This window comes from Myotis nattereri, assembly GCF_964212035.1.
Source record: "Myotis nattereri genome assembly, chromosome: 2".
NCBI classification, from domain to species: domain Eukaryota; kingdom Metazoa; phylum Chordata; class Mammalia; order Chiroptera; family Vespertilionidae; genus Myotis; species Myotis nattereri.
This window is the reverse complement of record NC_138076.1, coordinates 216,066,942-216,083,633: the sequence shown is the minus strand read 5'-3', so window position 1 is coordinate 216,083,633 and position 16,692 is coordinate 216,066,942. Positions and strand designations below refer to the sequence as shown.

Genomic DNA, 16,692 nt, shown 5'->3' with positions numbered 1-16,692 from the left:
CCTCCTGGATTAGACCTTGTAACTGGTTCTAGGCCTGGAGACAGAGGGGCAGCGGGTGGGGCAGGGGGCACTGGTTTCAAGCAGGACAAGAGCTTCACCCGACAAGGGGTCTCAGCGGCGGTTAGGAATCCAAGGTTCGTGGCGTCATTAGAATTGTCCCAAGGGTCACAGTGTTTCCTCACATCCAGTGTTTATTCGGCACCTCCACGGGCCACGCCCGCTCAGCCTCCCCTGGGTGACCACGCTCGGGACCGGCCACGCTCATACGGGGGCTCCCTTCCTCGCCGCAGCCTCAGGGAGACGCAGGGCGGCCGGTCCACTCCGGTTCCCGGCGAAGCCCGTCTTCCCTTAAACACACCCGCCCACGCACTCCTAGGACGCACCACCCACCCACGTGATTGGTCAGCGTGACCCTCCGCTCACGACAATTGGCCGGCGTGACTCCGCTCAGGACGCCTCTGATTGGCGACGCCGCTTCCTTTTTTCCCAGCGGCCCCGCCCGGAGCGGGAGCGAGCAGGGGCGGGGCACGCGAAGACGCGCAGAATTTGGCCTCGGAAAGGGCTCGGGACCGGGCCACGGAGAGAGCCGAGTGGCGCCGCGAGGAGCCGAACAAAGCCGGAGGGGCCCGAGCGCGACCGGAGGGCGCCCGCGGGCCGGAAGCGGAGCCGGGCGCAGCCGGGCCCGCCGAAGAGGCTGAGCGCGCCGGGCGTTGGGCCGGGCCGAGCCCTCGGCATGGCGGCTGAGGGCACTGCGGTGGCTGGAGACGGGACTGTCGGCGGCCGCCTGGCCAAGGACAGCGTGCGGCAGCCTAAGTCCCCGAAAGCGGCCCCGAACCAGCGGCGGGTCTCAGCGCAGTCGCGAGACACCGAGCGCCGAGCCCACCAGTGGTGCCGGGAGTACCTGGGCGGGGCGTGGCGCCGGGTGCGGCCGGAGGAGCTGCGGGTTGACCCCGTGAGGTGGGAGGTCAGGGGTCAGCCCCTGCCAGTGGCGGGCCGGGGCGGGGGCAGGCTCGGGCTCCGAGGATGCCCCGCGGTTCCGCAGCCGCTGCGTGCGGGGCAGGGGAGGACGGGCCGGGCGGGGAGCCGGCGGCGGCTGAGACTCCGGTGTGGTCCGCAGCGGGGGCCTCAGCAACCTGCTCTTCCGCTGCTCGCTGCCGGACCACCTGCCCAGCGTCGGCGAGGAGCCGCGGGAGGTGCTGCTGCGGCTGTACGGGGCCATCCTGCAGGTGAGGCCGGAGCGAGGGCTGCCCCCGGGGCCTGGCAGGCGGCACCGTCCCGCCGAGGCTCAGGGCTGGGACTGGCGGGTTGTGGGCTGAAGCTTGCGCCGTGCTGGGAGCGGGACGCAGACCCTCCGCGCTGCCCAGCCGCTGGCCGTGCGACTCCCGCCCCTCGCTGTCCATCTTGCTCCAGGGCGTGGACTCCTTGGTCCTTGAAAGTGTGATGTTCGCCATCCTTGCGGAGCGGTCCCTGGGGCCCCAGCTCTACGGAGTCTTTCCAGAGGGCCGGCTGGAGCAGTACATCCCAGTACGAGGCACCTCCTTCCCCAGCCCCCAGTCCCTTCCCGGTGTCTGCCCTCAGGTCCCTGGCCGCGAGACCCTGACCTCCCCCGCTGCCCCATCCCTCCCCCCTCCTGCCCCAGCCCCCTCACCACCCTGAGAGGTTCCTGGGTGCAGAGCCTGCCACTGAAAACGCGAGACCTTCGAGAGCCCATGCTGTCAGCAGCCATCGCCACGAAGATGGCCCGGTTCCATGGCATGGAGATGCCCTTCACGAAGGAGCCCCACTGGCTGTTTGGGACCATGGAGCGGTGAGTCAGAGGCCTCCGCAGGGCTCCTGCACACCTGGCTGGACCCTCAGGCTGGGCTCTGACAACGTGTCCATGACTCTGTCCAGCTGGCCCCTCAGTGGATCTGGTGTCCCAGGGCCTCGCATGGCCTCTCACAGAACGGGCTTCCAAACATTTGCCAGAGAAGCCATGCAGTGACAGGGAAATGGCTGGGACAGCCTGGCCCAGGGCAGACAAGAGAGCCGGTGGAGAGGGACAGTGGAGTGAGTGTATCCTGTTCTTTGGACTTCAGGTACTTAAAGCAGATCCTGGACCTGCCCCCCACTGGCCTCCCCCAGATGAACCTGCTGGAGATGTATCGCCTGAAGGATGAGATGGGCAAGCTCAGGTGAAGGCCGGCAGGACAGGACGGGGGGGGGGGGGGGGGGGGGGCAGAGAGCGCAGGCGGTGCTCCGGGAACCGGCTTTGCCTGAGGGGCCGCACAGGGGTCTCTGACCCTCCTCTAGTCACTCCTACCCAGACGCATGCCCCTGTGCCCTGCAGGGAGTTGCTCGACTCTACCCCATCACCGGTAGTGTTCTGCCACAACGATATCCAGGAAGGTAGGAAACGTCATCTGAGTCTTCCAACCTAAGGTGCAGGGGCCCGAGGGCCCTGGAGTGACCAATACCCCACTACATCCCCCAGGGAATATCTTGTTGCTCTCAGAGCCAGAAAATGCCGACAGCATCATGTTGATCGACTTTGAGTACAGCAGCTACAACTACAGGTGAGACCCATGGCCTCCCGTGGGTCTGTCCTCACAGAGCCCTGGATCTCAGACCAGGCCTCCATCTCTGCCGCCCAGCAGATTTGGGGACTGAGTGTCCACCTTATTCCCCCAGGGGCTTTGACATTGGGAACCATTTTTGTGAGTGGGTTTATGATTATACGCACGAGGAGTGGCCTTTCTACAAAGCACAGCCTGCAGACTACCCCACGCAGGGACAGCAGGTATGCGGCTGGAGGCTGGGGAGTAGAACTTGGCCTGTGAACAGGAAGGTGAAGCCTAGATGGAGTGGTGAGAAAGGGGGTTAACTAGGAAGTGCTCCGTGCTCCCCACTTCCTGACTCTGGTCTGTTGATCTTAGCTCCACTTTATTCGCCATTATCTGGCAGAGGCAAAGAAAGGCGAGATCGTCTCCCCAGAGGAGCAGAGGAAACTGGAAGAAGATTTGCTGGTAGAGGTTAATCGGTGAGGAAAGGTGGCTGGGCGGGGTAGAGCAGGGTGCCGAGGAAAGGGGGCCTCGGAAGCGGTAGATGGTGCCGGTGCCAGTGCAAAGTGGGGTTTGGGGAGCAAGGCTGATGGGAGGAGTTGGGACGGTAGGGGTTAGGGCAGTGGGGGAGAAGTTGGGGCTCTGGGATTCAGGCGATGTCAAAAGTGCTCCCAATCCCCCTGCTTTCCCCACCTCCCTCAGGTATGCTCTGGCGTCCCACTTCTTTTGGGGTCTCTGGTCCATCCTCCAGGCATCCATGTCCACCATAGAGTTCGGTTACTTGGTGAGTAACCCAGCTGGCCAGTTAGGTGGGGGCGGAGGAGTTCCAGAGGCTCTGGTCCTGCCTCAGGACAGCCCTGGGAGGCTGTGGGCAGATGGGGGCTGTGGGAACTCCTCCCAGGCCTGCTCACCGGTGTGTGGGGTGGTCTCCTCCCCAGGAGTACGCCCAGTCTCGGTTCCAGTTGTACTTCCAGCAGAAGGGGCAGCTGACCAGCCTCCAACCCCCATCCTGACTCTCCACCCCACAGCTGCTTGGATGTTCCCAGAGCCTCCCCTGCAGGACCTTGGGGGGGAGGGGCAAAGAGCAGGAGGCCCTGGGGACCCCCGAGCCTCCAGTGAGATGGGCAAGGAGGGTGATCTCTTCCCCCAGTTTGAGCAGGTCCCCAGGAGCGGGAACCCCTGGACTGTGTACCTTGAAACAATAAACGAGCTTCTTCCTTCACACCCTACTCTAGCCCTGCTCAGTCCAGCAAAAAGTACCAACAGGGATGCACACAGACTGACCAAGTGACCACTGCCCTGAGCCTCTGTCCCTCCCGAAAAGCATGGCTGTTCAGTGCTCTAGGCTTGAAAGTGGTTCCGGGTCCATCCTGCCGATTGGAGGCCCCTCCCTTTTCCCTCGCCCCGGGTCCAGCTTCGAAGTGATAAATCCTCGGAGTAATGGTGCAAAGAGCGCCCTGGGTGGGGCTGCTCAGCCCTGCGCCCTGGAGATCAGGACACAGGCCGCAGGGCTGACACGGGTGACCTTTCCCCTACATTCGACTATTTTTAGCTCCAATGCCACCCGCTCACGTGAGACCCAGAGCCCCGCCCCACCCACCACCCGCCGGGTCCCCAGACCTCTGAGCAATCTTCACCTTGCGGGAAGCTGCCCTCCCACTCCCGACTTCCGCCATGGAGGGGAGGGTTCTGGTTGCCGCCCCGCATCTGTTTTCTCAACCCAAATTTGGGAGAGGGTGTCAGGTTCCGGGGAGGGCGGGGCGGGGTGGCCGGCCTGAAGGACGCGGGGACACGGGCCAGAGCGACCGGCCCCACACGCAGGCAGCAGTGAGCCCGAGCTGTGAGTGGAGTGGGGGGCAACACAGGGCCCCCCCCCAGGCGGCCCAGAGCGCAGTGCGGTGGCGAGGACGCGACGGGCCCCCTGCGGTCGGGGCTGGGGGCCCCGGACCCCGCCGCGCTCCGGAAGACAACGCTTCCCCGGGCACCTCGCCTCCACCCGAGGCCGCCCTTCACTGCCCTACGGGAGCCTGACGTTTTCAAGGCCTTGACCCCCTTCCTGACTCCTGCGCCGGTGCAGCGGGCCCTGCCCTGGACGCGGGCGCGAGGGTTTGCCACCGTCCAGCCGGCCGGCCGTTGGCAGGGCTGGGAGGCCGGGGTCGGGCGGGCCTGCGCCGCTGGCTGGGCGGCCACTAGCTCGGTGGGGGCAGGGGCAGGCTGGGGGCGGGGCAGACCTGAGCCCACCCGAACACCTTTCTGCTCCCTCCCAGGTGCCAGCCAACCCCCAGGATGGCGGAAGCGCACCAGGCTGTGGCCTTCCAGTTCACTGTGACCCCAGATGGGTTCGACTTCCGGCTCAGCCGGGAGGCCCTGAAACACCTCTACCTGACTGAGATCAACGCCTGGAAGAAACGCCTGATTCGCATCAAGGTGCGCCCAGGTGGTCTCCTGGCCTCTTCCTGCCAGCAGGTGCAGAACAGAGCCTTGTGGAGGCGGGGCCGGGTGTCAGCTGCTGCTCTGTAGTCAAGGTCCTCCACCCCAAGCTTGGCTGGCAGTTCTGCTGAGGAACAGGCTCCAGCAGTGCAGAAACCAGAGGTGTGCTCAGGTGTGGAGGGGAGACAGGTGTGCAAGAAGTGGCATCAGGCGCTGAGTAACTGGGTGCTGCAGGTATGGGGGTGTGGAGGAGGGGAGAACCAGGCGTGAAGTAGTAGGAACACAGCAGGTGACCAAAGGAGAAAACCCAGGCGAAGACCAGGACCTCACAGGTGCTTGCTTGCCGGTAAGCATGCCTGTTTCTGCTCCACAGAATGGCATCCTTCGGGGTGTGTATCCCGGCAGCCCTACCAGCTGGCTGGCTGTCGTCATGGCAACAGTGGGTTCTTCCTACTGCAATGTGGACATCTCCAATGGGCTGGTCTATTACATCCAGAAACACCTCCCTGAGAGGTGAGGAGCAGGGCCACAAAAGAGGCTGGGTGAGCCTCAAAGCCAGGGTTCCTCAGCTGGGCAGGCACAGGGCAATAGCAACTAGAGGCGTAGGAGCAGCCCTCCCCTGGGCCACCATCATCTCAGTCCCTAGTCCGTGTGTGTGTGTGTGTGTGCGTGTGTGTTGCACTTAGTTGTGAGTGTGCCCAGGAAGGTGCCTCCCCCGAAATGGTTCACAGCGGTGGAGGGTGCAGGGTTAGAATTCCCCTGAGGCTGGCCTCCGTGCACCCCCTGCAGCCCTTTCCCCTCTCCCCTCCTCCTACAGGTATGTCCCCTACCAGACCCCACAGACACGGGCAGTGGTCAGCATGGCCATCTTCTCCACGGGGGTCTGGATCGTGGGCATCTTCTTCTTCCGCCAAACCCTGAAGCTGCTGCTCTCCTACCACGGGTGGATGTTTGAGATGCATGGCCAGACCAGCCGCAGCACCAAAGTCTGGGCGGTGAGCAGACGTGGTGGAGGGCTTCAGGCATCTGGTCTGAGACCTGGGCGCCCCCTTTGGGGCCCTGAGCTGGAGGGGACAGGCAGGGGGCACCGGTGCCTGCACGTGGGTTTGTCCTAGTTCTGAGAGCTTGGGACTCAGCTCCTCGGGTGTTGGCTAGTTTGTTTCCATTCTGTCCCCTGGCTCCCAGCCCGACACACTCTGCTCTGCACCCCAGGCCTGTGTCCGCCTTCTGTCCAGTGGGCGGCCCATGCTGTACAGCTTTCAGACGTCCCTGCCCAAGCTTCCCGTGCCCAGCGTGCAAGCCACCATTCAGCGGGTAAGGGCCGGTGTCAGGCATCATGGTGGGCAGGGTAGGCTGGACTCGGGACTTGTCCCCTTCAAAGAGTGGATTTGGGGCTGGGTCAGAACAGGGTTGGACAGAAGCAGCCACTGCTGTCTGGCCCCCACACTGACAGTAACCTGGCTCGATAGTACTTGGAGTCTGTGCGGCCCTTGTTGGATGACAAGAAGTATCAGCGCATGGAGATACTAGCCAAGGAATTCCAGGACAAGACTGCCCCCAGGCTGCAGAAGTACCTGGTACTCAAGTCGTGGTGGGCAACTAACTATGTGAGTCCCCTTCTGGGCTTACCCTCACCCCCTTCATATCCTGGCTGCCTGCAACCTGCCCTCTACCCCAGCCCTAACCTCGCACCCACCCGCAGGTGAGTGACTGGTGGGAAGAATACATCTACCTTCGAGGCAGGAACCCCCTCATGGTGAACAGCAACTATTATGCGATGGTAAGAGGTAGCCACGTGTCCTGAGCCCTGGTGGCCCTTTCCGCAGACAAGGGGGGATTCTGGGGTGAGGCCTGAAGGAAAGGGAAGATGGGGGAGTCCCTCGGAGAATAGTCAGGAAGCAACTGAGGGGCGATGGGATACTGAGGGTCCGGAGAATCCAGTAGCCCCTCGCAGGGTCCCTCGGGCTCACTTCGCTGTCCAGCCCAGGCGCCGTCACTTCCTTCCTGGGTTCCCTCAGTGGCCTCCTGGCCGTGGTGCCATTGCCAGGGAGTCCCCTGGACAGGCTTGCGTGACATCTGTGGATCCAGAGCTGACGCTCTCAGCACTTGGGAGGCCACATTGGCCCCTATGTTGCATGACTGGCCCTTGTCCCGCCCCAGCACCGGCCTGTGCACACAGCCATGTGCCCTCGGTGCTCTCCCACTGTCCAGAGCTCACTTTCTAAAAACATGTTTTTATTGGTTTTAGAGAGGAAGGGAGAAGGAGAGAGATAGGAACTTAGATGAGAGAGAAACATCAACATCAATAGGCTGCCTCCTGCACACCCCCTCCTGGGGATGGAGCCCGCAACCCATGCCCTGACCAGGAATCGAACCTGTGACCTCTTGGTGCATGGGATGATGCTCAACCGCTGAGCCACACAGGCTAGGCCACAGCTCATTCTGAGTCGCATGCTGTCCTTCCCTTCCTCCCCACACCTGTCCTCCCAGAAACTCACACACAACTCATCTGTACCTGAGGTTTTAAGCTGTTTATTTTTTGTTTTGTTTTTTGTTTTGTTTTTAGTGGTGGGAATCCCTTTCTCAAGGCAAACTAAAAAAAACACAAGCAAATAGGTTATGGAAAAACAGCTCAGGTCAGAGCTGGGGCCGAGGAGTGACAGGGTCAGGGGGGCATCTCATCTTTGGCAGGTTCACCTGACAGTGAGCACAGGATGGACTGGGGAAAAGGGACAAGATCCCTCAGGCCACGAGCAGGGAAACCAGGTGGCACCGCACACCTGTCATGCTGCCCCTGCCCTGCAGCCTCGGCTCTCTCTCGCAGGACTTTGTGCTCATCAAGAACACGGACGTGCAGGCTGCCCGCCTGGGAAACATCGTTCACGCCATGATCACATACCGCCGCAAGCTGGACCGCGAGGACATCAAGCCTGTGAGTTGTGTTGGGGTCGAGGGCTGGAGGGAGAGGAGGCCTTGTCTTAGCCATGCTGTGCCTCCCTCCTAGGTGATGGCACTGGGCATCGTGCCCATGTGCTCCAACCAGATGGAGAGGATGTTCAACACCACGCGGATCCCGGGCAAGGAGACAGGTATGGCCACCGCGTCTGTGGTGAGGCCGTCAGGGAGAGCCCCTTCCCTCCCGGCTATGGGCCGCCACGGCTAGGTCCTGCCACCTGCTTGTCACCAGCACCCCCGCTGTCTCGGGGTGTAACTGTCAAGATGGCCAGTTTTTTTACCAAAACGAGCCGCCTGCTGCTTACAGGCATGACGCTAGTGCTGGGACCCTGAGTCCCCTCTGCGGGGCCCCCGTGCAGGGCAGGCCTCCTGAGTGAGGAGCACCCGCAGGGGTGCTGCTACCCTTGACTGACAGGGAGGGCAGCTCGCGGGTTTGGCAGGGGCAGGAGCAGAGCCTGTGCTTCTGACACTGGGAGTCTGTGCTGTTTCCTCGAGCTTGGTTTCCTCTTCTGTGAAATGCCCCTGAGGACTGTTGTTGGCATAAACGAGAGGCATGGGAGCAGCCAGCACAGGCCCTGGTGGAGGGAGGGAGGGAGGGAGGCCCAGACGGAGGCCTGGCTCAGCAGGAGCCACATGGGCCACGGAAGGCTCATGGCGGGTGGGCCCCACCCAGGGCTGCCGGCAGGGAGGTGCTACCTGCCCACGCCCTGGCTCTGTCACAGACGTGCTGCAGCACTTCAACGAAAGCAGGCACGTGGCCGTCTACCACAAGGGCCGCTTTTTCAAGGTGTGGCTCTACGAGGGCTCCAACCTGCTCAAGGGCTCCAACCTGCTCAAGCCCCGGGACCTGGAGCTGCAGTTCCAGAGGATCCTGGATGACCCCTCCCCGCCCCAGCCCGGGGAGGAGCGGCTGGCGGCCCTCACTGCCGGTGGAAGGTATCCCAGTGGCATGTCTTCCTGGGGAGAGGGGCTTGGCCCAGCCACAGCCAGGTCCGGGGCGGGCGGTACCCTGTCTGCGGCCTGAGTGGCCCCACCCCAGGACTTGGAGCCAGAGGCATGACCGAGGAAGAGGCGCGCCAGGCACAGCATCCCCTGTGCAAACTGCGCCCGCAGTGGTCAGGGCATTGGTGGCAATGGCAGCGGGGTGGCTGCCATAACCTCTAACTGGGGGGCAGGGACACCTTCTGGGACAGCCTGGCAGCCCACCATGCTCAGCTCCAGGCCCAGCCAGGTCCTGGGTGGTGCCCTCGTCCCTGGCCCGACTGGCCCTGCACTCACCTGCTCTCACCCCAGGGCGGAGTGGGCACAGGCGCGCCAGACCTTCTTCAGCTCCGGCAAGAACAGGGCTGCTCTGGATGCCATTGAGCGCGCCGCCTTCTTTGTGGTCTTGGACGAGGAGTCTCACAGCTATGACCCCGACAACGAGGCCAGCCTCAGCCTCTACGGCAAGGCCCTGCTGCACGGCAACTGCTACAACAGGTACAGCCCCGCCCCGCTGCAAGCAAGCCTCCCCCAGCCTCTGTCGTCACCGCATCTGCTGTTCCCGCAGGTGGTTCGACAAGTCCTTCACCCTTGTGGCCTTCAAGAATGCCCAGTTGGGCCTCAACACGGAACACTCGTGGGCAGACGCCCCTGTCATGGGGCACCTCTGGGAGGTAACAGGCCAGAGAGGAGTCCTGTGGGGCAGGCTGTGGGGGGCAGCGGGGGACGAGGACAGCTCTGAGCCCGACCTTCTCCCTGCAGTTTGCTCTGGGCACTGACATCTTCCACCTGGGCTACACGGAGACTGGGCACTGCGTGGGCACACCCAACCTCACACTGACGCCGCCGCAGCGGCTGCAGTGGGACATTCCCGAGCGGGTGCGTAGGCCCAGAGGGCATGGGGACAGGCATGGGAGAGTGACAAGTACCTGGATGCTCTGCGGCCCCCTCCCCTCCAGCCCAGCCCCAGTGGGTGTGGCAGAGCTCTCCAGTCCAGATTGGCCACAGGGTGAACGGACATCCGGGGCCAGTGGTGGTTAGAGAAGCTGTGAGGGATGAGCCTGGTGTTCACGGGGCACGTGTCAGTACCTCTCTCCCCCCGAAGGTGTTGAGAGCCCTGAGACTGCCCAGCACAGCCTCCTGACCCTCCTGTGTCTCCGCAGTGCCAGGCGGCCATTGAGAGCTCCTACCAGGTGGCCAAGGCGCTGGCCGACGACGTGGAGCTGTACTGCTTCCAGTTCTTCCCCTTCGGCAAAGGCCTCATCAAGAAGTGCCGGACCAGTCCCGATGCCTTCGTGCAGATCGCCCTGCAGCTGGCTCACTTCCGGGTAGGGGCCCTCGGGCTGGCACCGTGCAGGCAGCGCCGGGCGCAACCTGCTAGGCTCACCCCTCCGTGTTTCCCAGGACAAGGGCAAGTTCTGCCTGACCTACGAAGCTTCGATGACCAGACTGTTCCGGGAAGGACGGACCGAGACTGTTCGTTCCTGCACCAGCGAGTCCACAGCCTTCGTCAAGGCCATGGTGCAGGGGTCCCACACGGTGAGGTGACACCCCCCGCCTCTGCCTCATGCTACCTAGAGGATCAGGGCTGCTCACTGCTTCCCTTCTGCCCCCCAGAAAGCAGACCTCCAGAATCTCTTCCGGAAAGCCTCAGAGAAGCACCAGAACTTGTACCGCCTGGCCATGACGGGGGCTGGCATCGACAGGCACCTCTTCTGCCTGTACGTGGTCTCCAAGTACCTGGGGGTCAGCTCCCCTTTCCTGGCTGAGGTCAGTTCCGTTGATGGGTGTGTCCCCTGTCCCCAAGACCTCCTGGAGGGTTGGGCCAGGCTTCCCGCTCCACACCTCCCAGGCCTGTGGTCCTGGCACTGAGCATGGAGTTGGTGTTGTTGTGAGGGGGATGGACAGACGAACGTGTAGCATGTCAGGGGTGATGGGTGCCCTGAGGAAAGTGAAGAAGCTAAGGGGAATCAAGCTGGCAGCACGTTCCTGTGGAAGGGACCTCCAGCGTCCAGACAGTAGGAGGGGAGGGCAGAACCGATGGAGGAACAGGTGGAGGAGGGGAGGCAGAGGGGCGGGTGGGGCAGCTGTTTTGTGCAGATGTGATGGTGAGAACTGATGGGGGTGGGGCAGCGGTCAGGGAGGCCCTGTACCGTGTTCCTCTCGCTTTCTCAGCCAGGACAGTGCCTGGCTCATGCAGGTGCTCAGACAACACCTGTCAGCAGGTGTGCACTGAGCACAGGTCTCTGAAGGCCGCAGCCTCCCGTTGCAGGTGCTTTCTGAACCCTGGCGCCTCTCCACCAGCCAGACTGCTCAATTCCAGATCGGCATGTTTGACCCAAAAAAGTACCCCAATCATCTGGGCGCTGGTGGCGGCTTTGGCCCGGTAAGTGACCTTGAAGGGGGATGAGTGGATAGGACGGGGCCCGGGGGTTTCAGTGGGGATTCCAGGGCCTCAAGGTCAGACCAGATCAGGAACGCAGCCGTGGCCCTGCCCTGCGTGGAAACAGGTGCCGGGGACCCCACTGGAGCAGGACCGCGCCAGGCCGGCTTCCCTTCTGCGTACAGCTCTCCCGCTGAGACGCTCACTGGGCTAGTCAGTCAGGGTTCTAGAGACACCCCCAGAGTGAGGCAGTGACCTGGAGCCTCCTGAGGGAAGCTGAGATCCTGGATGGGGGGGTGGGGGAGGGGAGGAAGCTCTTGGTTTTCACACTTTCCTAAGTGTGGTCCTGAGCTCAGGAAAAGTGAAAATGCAGCATCTGGTGTGGGGCCCCTCCTGGGAATCTTGTGGGGATCCCCAGGCAGCCTCAGCTCGGCCTCGAGTGCTCAGTCTAGCTTACCTCTTCTTCATCCCGGTGCTGCCTCAGGTGGCGGATGACGGCTATGGGGTTTCCTACATGATCGCGGGTGAGAACACCATCTTCTTCCACATCTCCAGCAAGTTCTCCAGCTCAGAGACGGTGAGTCTCCTGCTCCCACTCAGCCCTGAGCGGGGGGGCACCACCCTGGGCCCTGCCTGGCTAGGGAGAGTCCTCTTTGGTGGGGACAGAGGGTCTGAGTCTTGGCTCCCACAGAACGCCCAGCGCTTTGGGAACCACATCCGCCAAGCTCTGCTGGACATCGCTGATCTTTTCAAAGTGTCCAAGGCTGACAGCTGAGGGCTGGGGAAGTGCCAGCTGCCCTTCCGTCCCCACGTGTGGAGGAGTGGGCCTGTGGTCAGCTGGCAGGCCCCAGGGGTGGCCATGCACAGGTGCCCAGGCTCCAAGGACAGCTCTGGCGGCGGGCGTTCCCCAGGCAGACACTGCTCCCTGAGGACCCACCAGGTGGAGGTGGGGTTGGTTGGAGCAGGGAGGGACTTTCGATTTTTTCTTGCTAGATACTAATAAAGATAAGACTGTGGGATCCTCCCTGAGCCCTTGGGTTCCTGTGTTTTGTGTGGGAACTAGGAGGCTCTCCCCTGCCCCAGCTCAGGCCAGAGAGGTGGCAAGGGAGGAGCTGAGGCTGGGAGACTGAACGGCTTTGACCTGCTTGGAAATGTGTGTCTCTGCTGAGGTCACTGTCCACACCCTCTATGTGCACTTGGAATAAATTATGGCTTCAGAACTTTCACCTGTTCCCTGAGTTCACTTCTGTTTGTCTGCTGGGGAGTGGGGCCGCCTGCTTCCTCTGCACAGGCGTGCCTCCACAACCCTCTGCACCCTCTGACTTCGAGCACATCCTCGTGGGGCCTCGGCCTCCCCGCCGTGCTGCAGCCAGGCCTGAGGTCAGGGGTCAGGGGGTCATGCCCATGAGGCACACAGGATAGTCTGCAGCAACATATGCAGCTTCCCTCAGGTCAGCTTCTCTATTAAAGCAACATTAAAAATAAACAAAAAATAATTTTTATGGAAAGTACAAGTAGCCCTGGCTGGGTGGCTCCGTTGGTTAGGATGTTGTCCCAGGACAGCAAGGTTACGGGTTGGATCTCTGGTTAGGGAACATATAAGAAGCCACCAATGAGTGCGTAGATAGATAAGTGGAAAAACAAATTGATGTTTCTCTCTCTCAAAAAATCATAAATTACATAAAAAAGAGCAAGTATGAGTAGGCACTCCATTACTGTTGCTGCATGCTTGAGTGAATCCAAACATCAGCATTCTGTAGGTGCTAAAAACCCACAGTGAATTAGCTATAGTCCTGGGCCTTCTCTGATGAACCCAGTGTCTATGGAACACCCCCCACCAACTTGGCTCTGTGCTGGGGATTCAGTGGTGAACAAGGCACCACCGACCCCCGTGGAATTCACCGCCAGGTGAGGCAGGCATGGGTCAGGGGATGGAGTGGCTGGCAGGGAGACCAGGGGGCTTTTGGAATAATCCATGTAGCAGGTGCTTGCTGAGTACCACAGTGTGCTAGGCACTGAGCCACAGCAGTGAGCAAAATACAGAAAGTACCCCTCCCTGTGGGGCTTAGTCTAGTAAGGAGACAGGCAGTCACCAAGAAGGATAAGTTACATAGCAAGTCAGAGAGTAATAAGTGCTAAAGAGAAAAGTAAGTAAGGGGATGGGAGCAATGGGGGAGGGGGACAAGTGGCAAAGGCAAGGAGATGAGGGCACGAGCCATGTAGGTACTGAGGGCAGAGATTCCTAGCTGTGGGGACAGCAGGAGCCAGGGCTCCCAGGTGGGTGGTGCCTGCTACAATAGAGAGGCAATACTGGAGGCTGTGGCTGGGGTGGAGTTCGGGAGGGAAGAGCAGGAGGGGACAGGTGGAGTGGGGAATCAAGGGGCTCGTAGGCTGGATTCCAGCTTCCTTGAATGATGGGGGAAGCCGCTGCGGTTAGAGCAGAGGTGACATAATCAGTCCTAAATTTTAATGGGAATTTCTCTGGCTAATGGGGATATTAGAACAAAGTGGGGTACAGTAAGGATAAGAAGCAAGGACTCTCAGAGGGTGCTGCTCATGGTGGCGGCAGGGTTGGGTGAAATGACAGAACTCAAACAAACTGAGGATCAGGAAGCCAAGACCATCAAAGGTAAGACTGATAAATCTGATAGGGTGACATTGAAGATAATTCATGTTTTCTCTTTTGGGTAATTGGATGATTAAATGAGTTTTCTTTAATGTTGAATTTGACATGTCCGTAAGAAATATTGGCTCAGCGGATAGAGTGTTGGCCTTCGGACTGAAGGGTCCCAGGTTCAATTCCGGTCAAGGGCATGTACCTTGGTTTCGGGCACATCCCCAGTAAGGGGGTGTGCAGGAGGCAGCTGATGGATGTTTCTCTCTATCCCTCTCCCTTCCTCTCTGTAAAAAATCAATAAAAAATATATTTTTAAAAAGGAAATATTCATGGATTCTTGAAAAATAAAGTAAAAGCTAAGGAAATCACCCTGGCCAGTTTTTCCCAGTGGTTAGAGCGTTGGCCCAAAGACTAAAGGGTCTCTCGATTCTTGGTTAAGGGCATGTACCTCGGTTGCAGGTTTGATCCCAACCCCGGTCCTTCACATCAATGTTTCCCCCCCCCTCTCTTTCTCTCTCTCCTCCTCTTCCCTCCTTTTTATTTTTCTCTCTAAAAATCAATGGAAAAAATATCCTCAGGTCAGGATTAAAAATAAATAAAATATTTTAAAAAGCTAAGATCTAGGCTCCTGGCAATAGCTTTGAAGGAAGTTAAAACCCTGAAAGTGCATGGGAGGACCCAAGGGCAGAGGCTCCTAACCTCTTGGGAGTCTCCCTGAGAGGTTTATAAAAGTACACCTGTGCTCACAAAATGTTGCCTTCCATTGCAGAGCTTTCTTCCCAGACCTCTGCCTTTCTGGTGCCTGTGTAACCTACCCTGGGGAAATGTCCATTTGGGTGGGCTTCTGGGCACATCAGCTTGCCCAGCCCTGGGAGAGCAGCAGTGAGCAGAGTTTTTATCAGCTGGCTTTTAATTAATGGTAAAATTCAGCCAAAGTTATCTGACCTGTTCTAGGTTAAATAACCACTGTGCACAACCAGGGCATAAACCTCTGGTGAGCACCTATCAGACCCAAACAAGCTCCTTGTGCCCCATGGTTTCGCAGATCTGACCTAGTTAAGGTTAGTCACAACAGATACACCCTGAAATCTCAATAGAAGTTTAATTCCTGCTCAGTTGGCTGAGACAGACTCTGCTCCAGACATTATTCAAAGGCATGTGCTGACAGCCCTCCCTGACTTCCTCGGGTCACTCCCAAGTTGCCTTGGGCTCAACCTCTAGCAGGTATATAAGGCAAGACAGAGGATCACTCATGGGAGGCTTTTATGGACCTGGCCTGGGTGACACAAAGCACTTCCATCTACATCCCTCTAACCAAGACTCACAACATTGCAAGGGAGGCTGGGAAATACAGTCTAGCTGTGTGCCCGGGATATAAAGGAAACATTTGGTGAACAGTTACCAGTTTCAGAAGCACAAGGGCATGGGCAGGTCAGACTGGCATCTCTGGGCATCCTGAGAGCCCATTCTGGGCCTGGGTTCTCCAGGGTGTTTGAGACAGTCCACCTCCCTCTGCTGGGCAGGGTACTCCAGGCCCCTCACATCCCAGCTCAACTGGTCTCTGAGTCTCCCTGTCACTCCCCACGAACCCTGAGCCCAACATACTCTCCACTAAAGTTGGCCTTTCCTTCACTGAACTGGCTGCCCAGAATCCTGTGCCCTTCCTCAGCCTGGTAAACTTCTCCTGAAGCCGCCTTCATTGCGTTATTCCTGATTCATGTTTTTCTGGGCAGTCTAAGCAAATGGCGGAGTGAAGGAAGTATGCAGGGTGGCTCACAGGTGGGAAGGGACAGGAAGGTGGCAGCTTGAGGAGGGTGTATGGCCCAGGCAGCAGACTCCTCAATAGATAGGCAAGGACTCATTCTGTGCCCAGGCGATCCAGCTCAACTCTAGTTGTTTTTTCTGCTCTGCAATCAGTCTGCTAAGGATCGGAATTCCTGAGCGAGAACTCAGTGGGTCCCAGTTTAGGAATTTCAAACACAAGGTGTTTATGAGGCTAACTATCTTCCAAATGGGCTTCTCTCCCCCACTTCCCCATCTCAGCCAGTGGCATCACCCTCTAACCAGTAACCAATTCCTTCCTTCCTCCTGAACTTGCCACATTACAAACCATCAAGTGTACTTTCTAAATGGCTTTACTTCCTTCCACCGTGACCACCACCTGCCCTGTCCACATCTCCATCATTACTCATCCAAACATCAGCAACAGCCAACTCCCTCTCTAGCCTCCCTCCAGCAGCCCGAGAGGCCTCTTCACCATGTCACCGCCCCGCCTACCACCCTTCTAAGGTGTCCATCCCCGTCTAAAGACTGAGCTCCCTGGACTGGCTTACCGAGGCCCGAGCGGTCTCTCTGGCCTCCTCCCGACCACAGCCCTATGCGCAGCCTCTCGAAGGGCAGGCAGGGCCTCTCTCTCCCCGGTCCCTGCTTGGTGGTTTGTGTTCCTACCGCCTGGAGGCCAGCGGCACCTCGCAGACCTGGTTTGGAGGCTTTGCACGCTCAGCTGCATGTACTAGTACCTGGGCCCTGCCTGCCTCATCTCCCCGAGCCTCGGCTTCCTCTTCTGTTAAGACAGATGCAACAATGACGATGTGGTAGTTGTGAAGACTGTCAGTGTTCAGGCATCCAGCTATTCGTTGAACAGATGTTTATTAGCGCCTGCTGTGCCAAGTGCTGCCTGGACACCGCCGACACAGCGGTCCAGTGAACAGGGCCGCGCACGATCTTACCCTCAAAAAGCCAAGAGGAGGAACGCAACTATCAGAACAGGGAGCGCCCTCTCCGTG

The 16,692-nt window shown here is 59.7% G+C and overlaps 2 protein-coding genes across 2 annotated transcripts; both read left to right on the top strand.

The window, feature by feature from the left end:
- The first annotated feature begins 518 nt into the window (after positions 1-518).
- CHKB (choline kinase beta) lies at positions 519-3,764 on the top strand. The gene is made up of 11 exons (XM_081081050.1): positions 519-957; positions 1,118-1,226; positions 1,411-1,524; positions 1,674-1,807; positions 2,079-2,174; positions 2,330-2,388; positions 2,474-2,555; positions 2,671-2,779; positions 2,916-3,019; positions 3,243-3,324; positions 3,479-3,764. Exons 1-11 carry the CDS (start codon positions 734-736, stop codon positions 3,551-3,553), a joined length of 1,188 nt encoding a protein of 395 aa, XP_080937176.1. The 5' UTR covers positions 519-733; the 3' UTR covers positions 3,554-3,764.
- Positions 3,765-4,363: 599 nt separating this feature from the next.
- Positions 4,364-12,760, top strand: CPT1B (carnitine palmitoyltransferase 1B). The gene is made up of 19 exons (XM_081081011.1): positions 4,364-4,380; positions 4,808-4,967; positions 5,344-5,483; positions 5,788-5,965; positions 6,183-6,284; positions 6,440-6,577; positions 6,673-6,750; positions 7,795-7,902; positions 7,975-8,059; positions 8,648-8,861; positions 9,219-9,404; positions 9,475-9,580; positions 9,669-9,785; positions 10,070-10,234; positions 10,311-10,445; positions 10,524-10,676; positions 11,179-11,292; positions 11,774-11,866; positions 11,981-12,760. Exons 2-19 carry the CDS (start codon positions 4,827-4,829, stop codon positions 12,062-12,064), a joined length of 2,337 nt encoding a protein of 778 aa, XP_080937137.1. The 5' UTR covers positions 4,364-4,380; positions 4,808-4,826; the 3' UTR covers positions 12,065-12,760.
- The last annotated feature ends 3,932 nt before the right edge of the window (positions 12,761-16,692 follow it).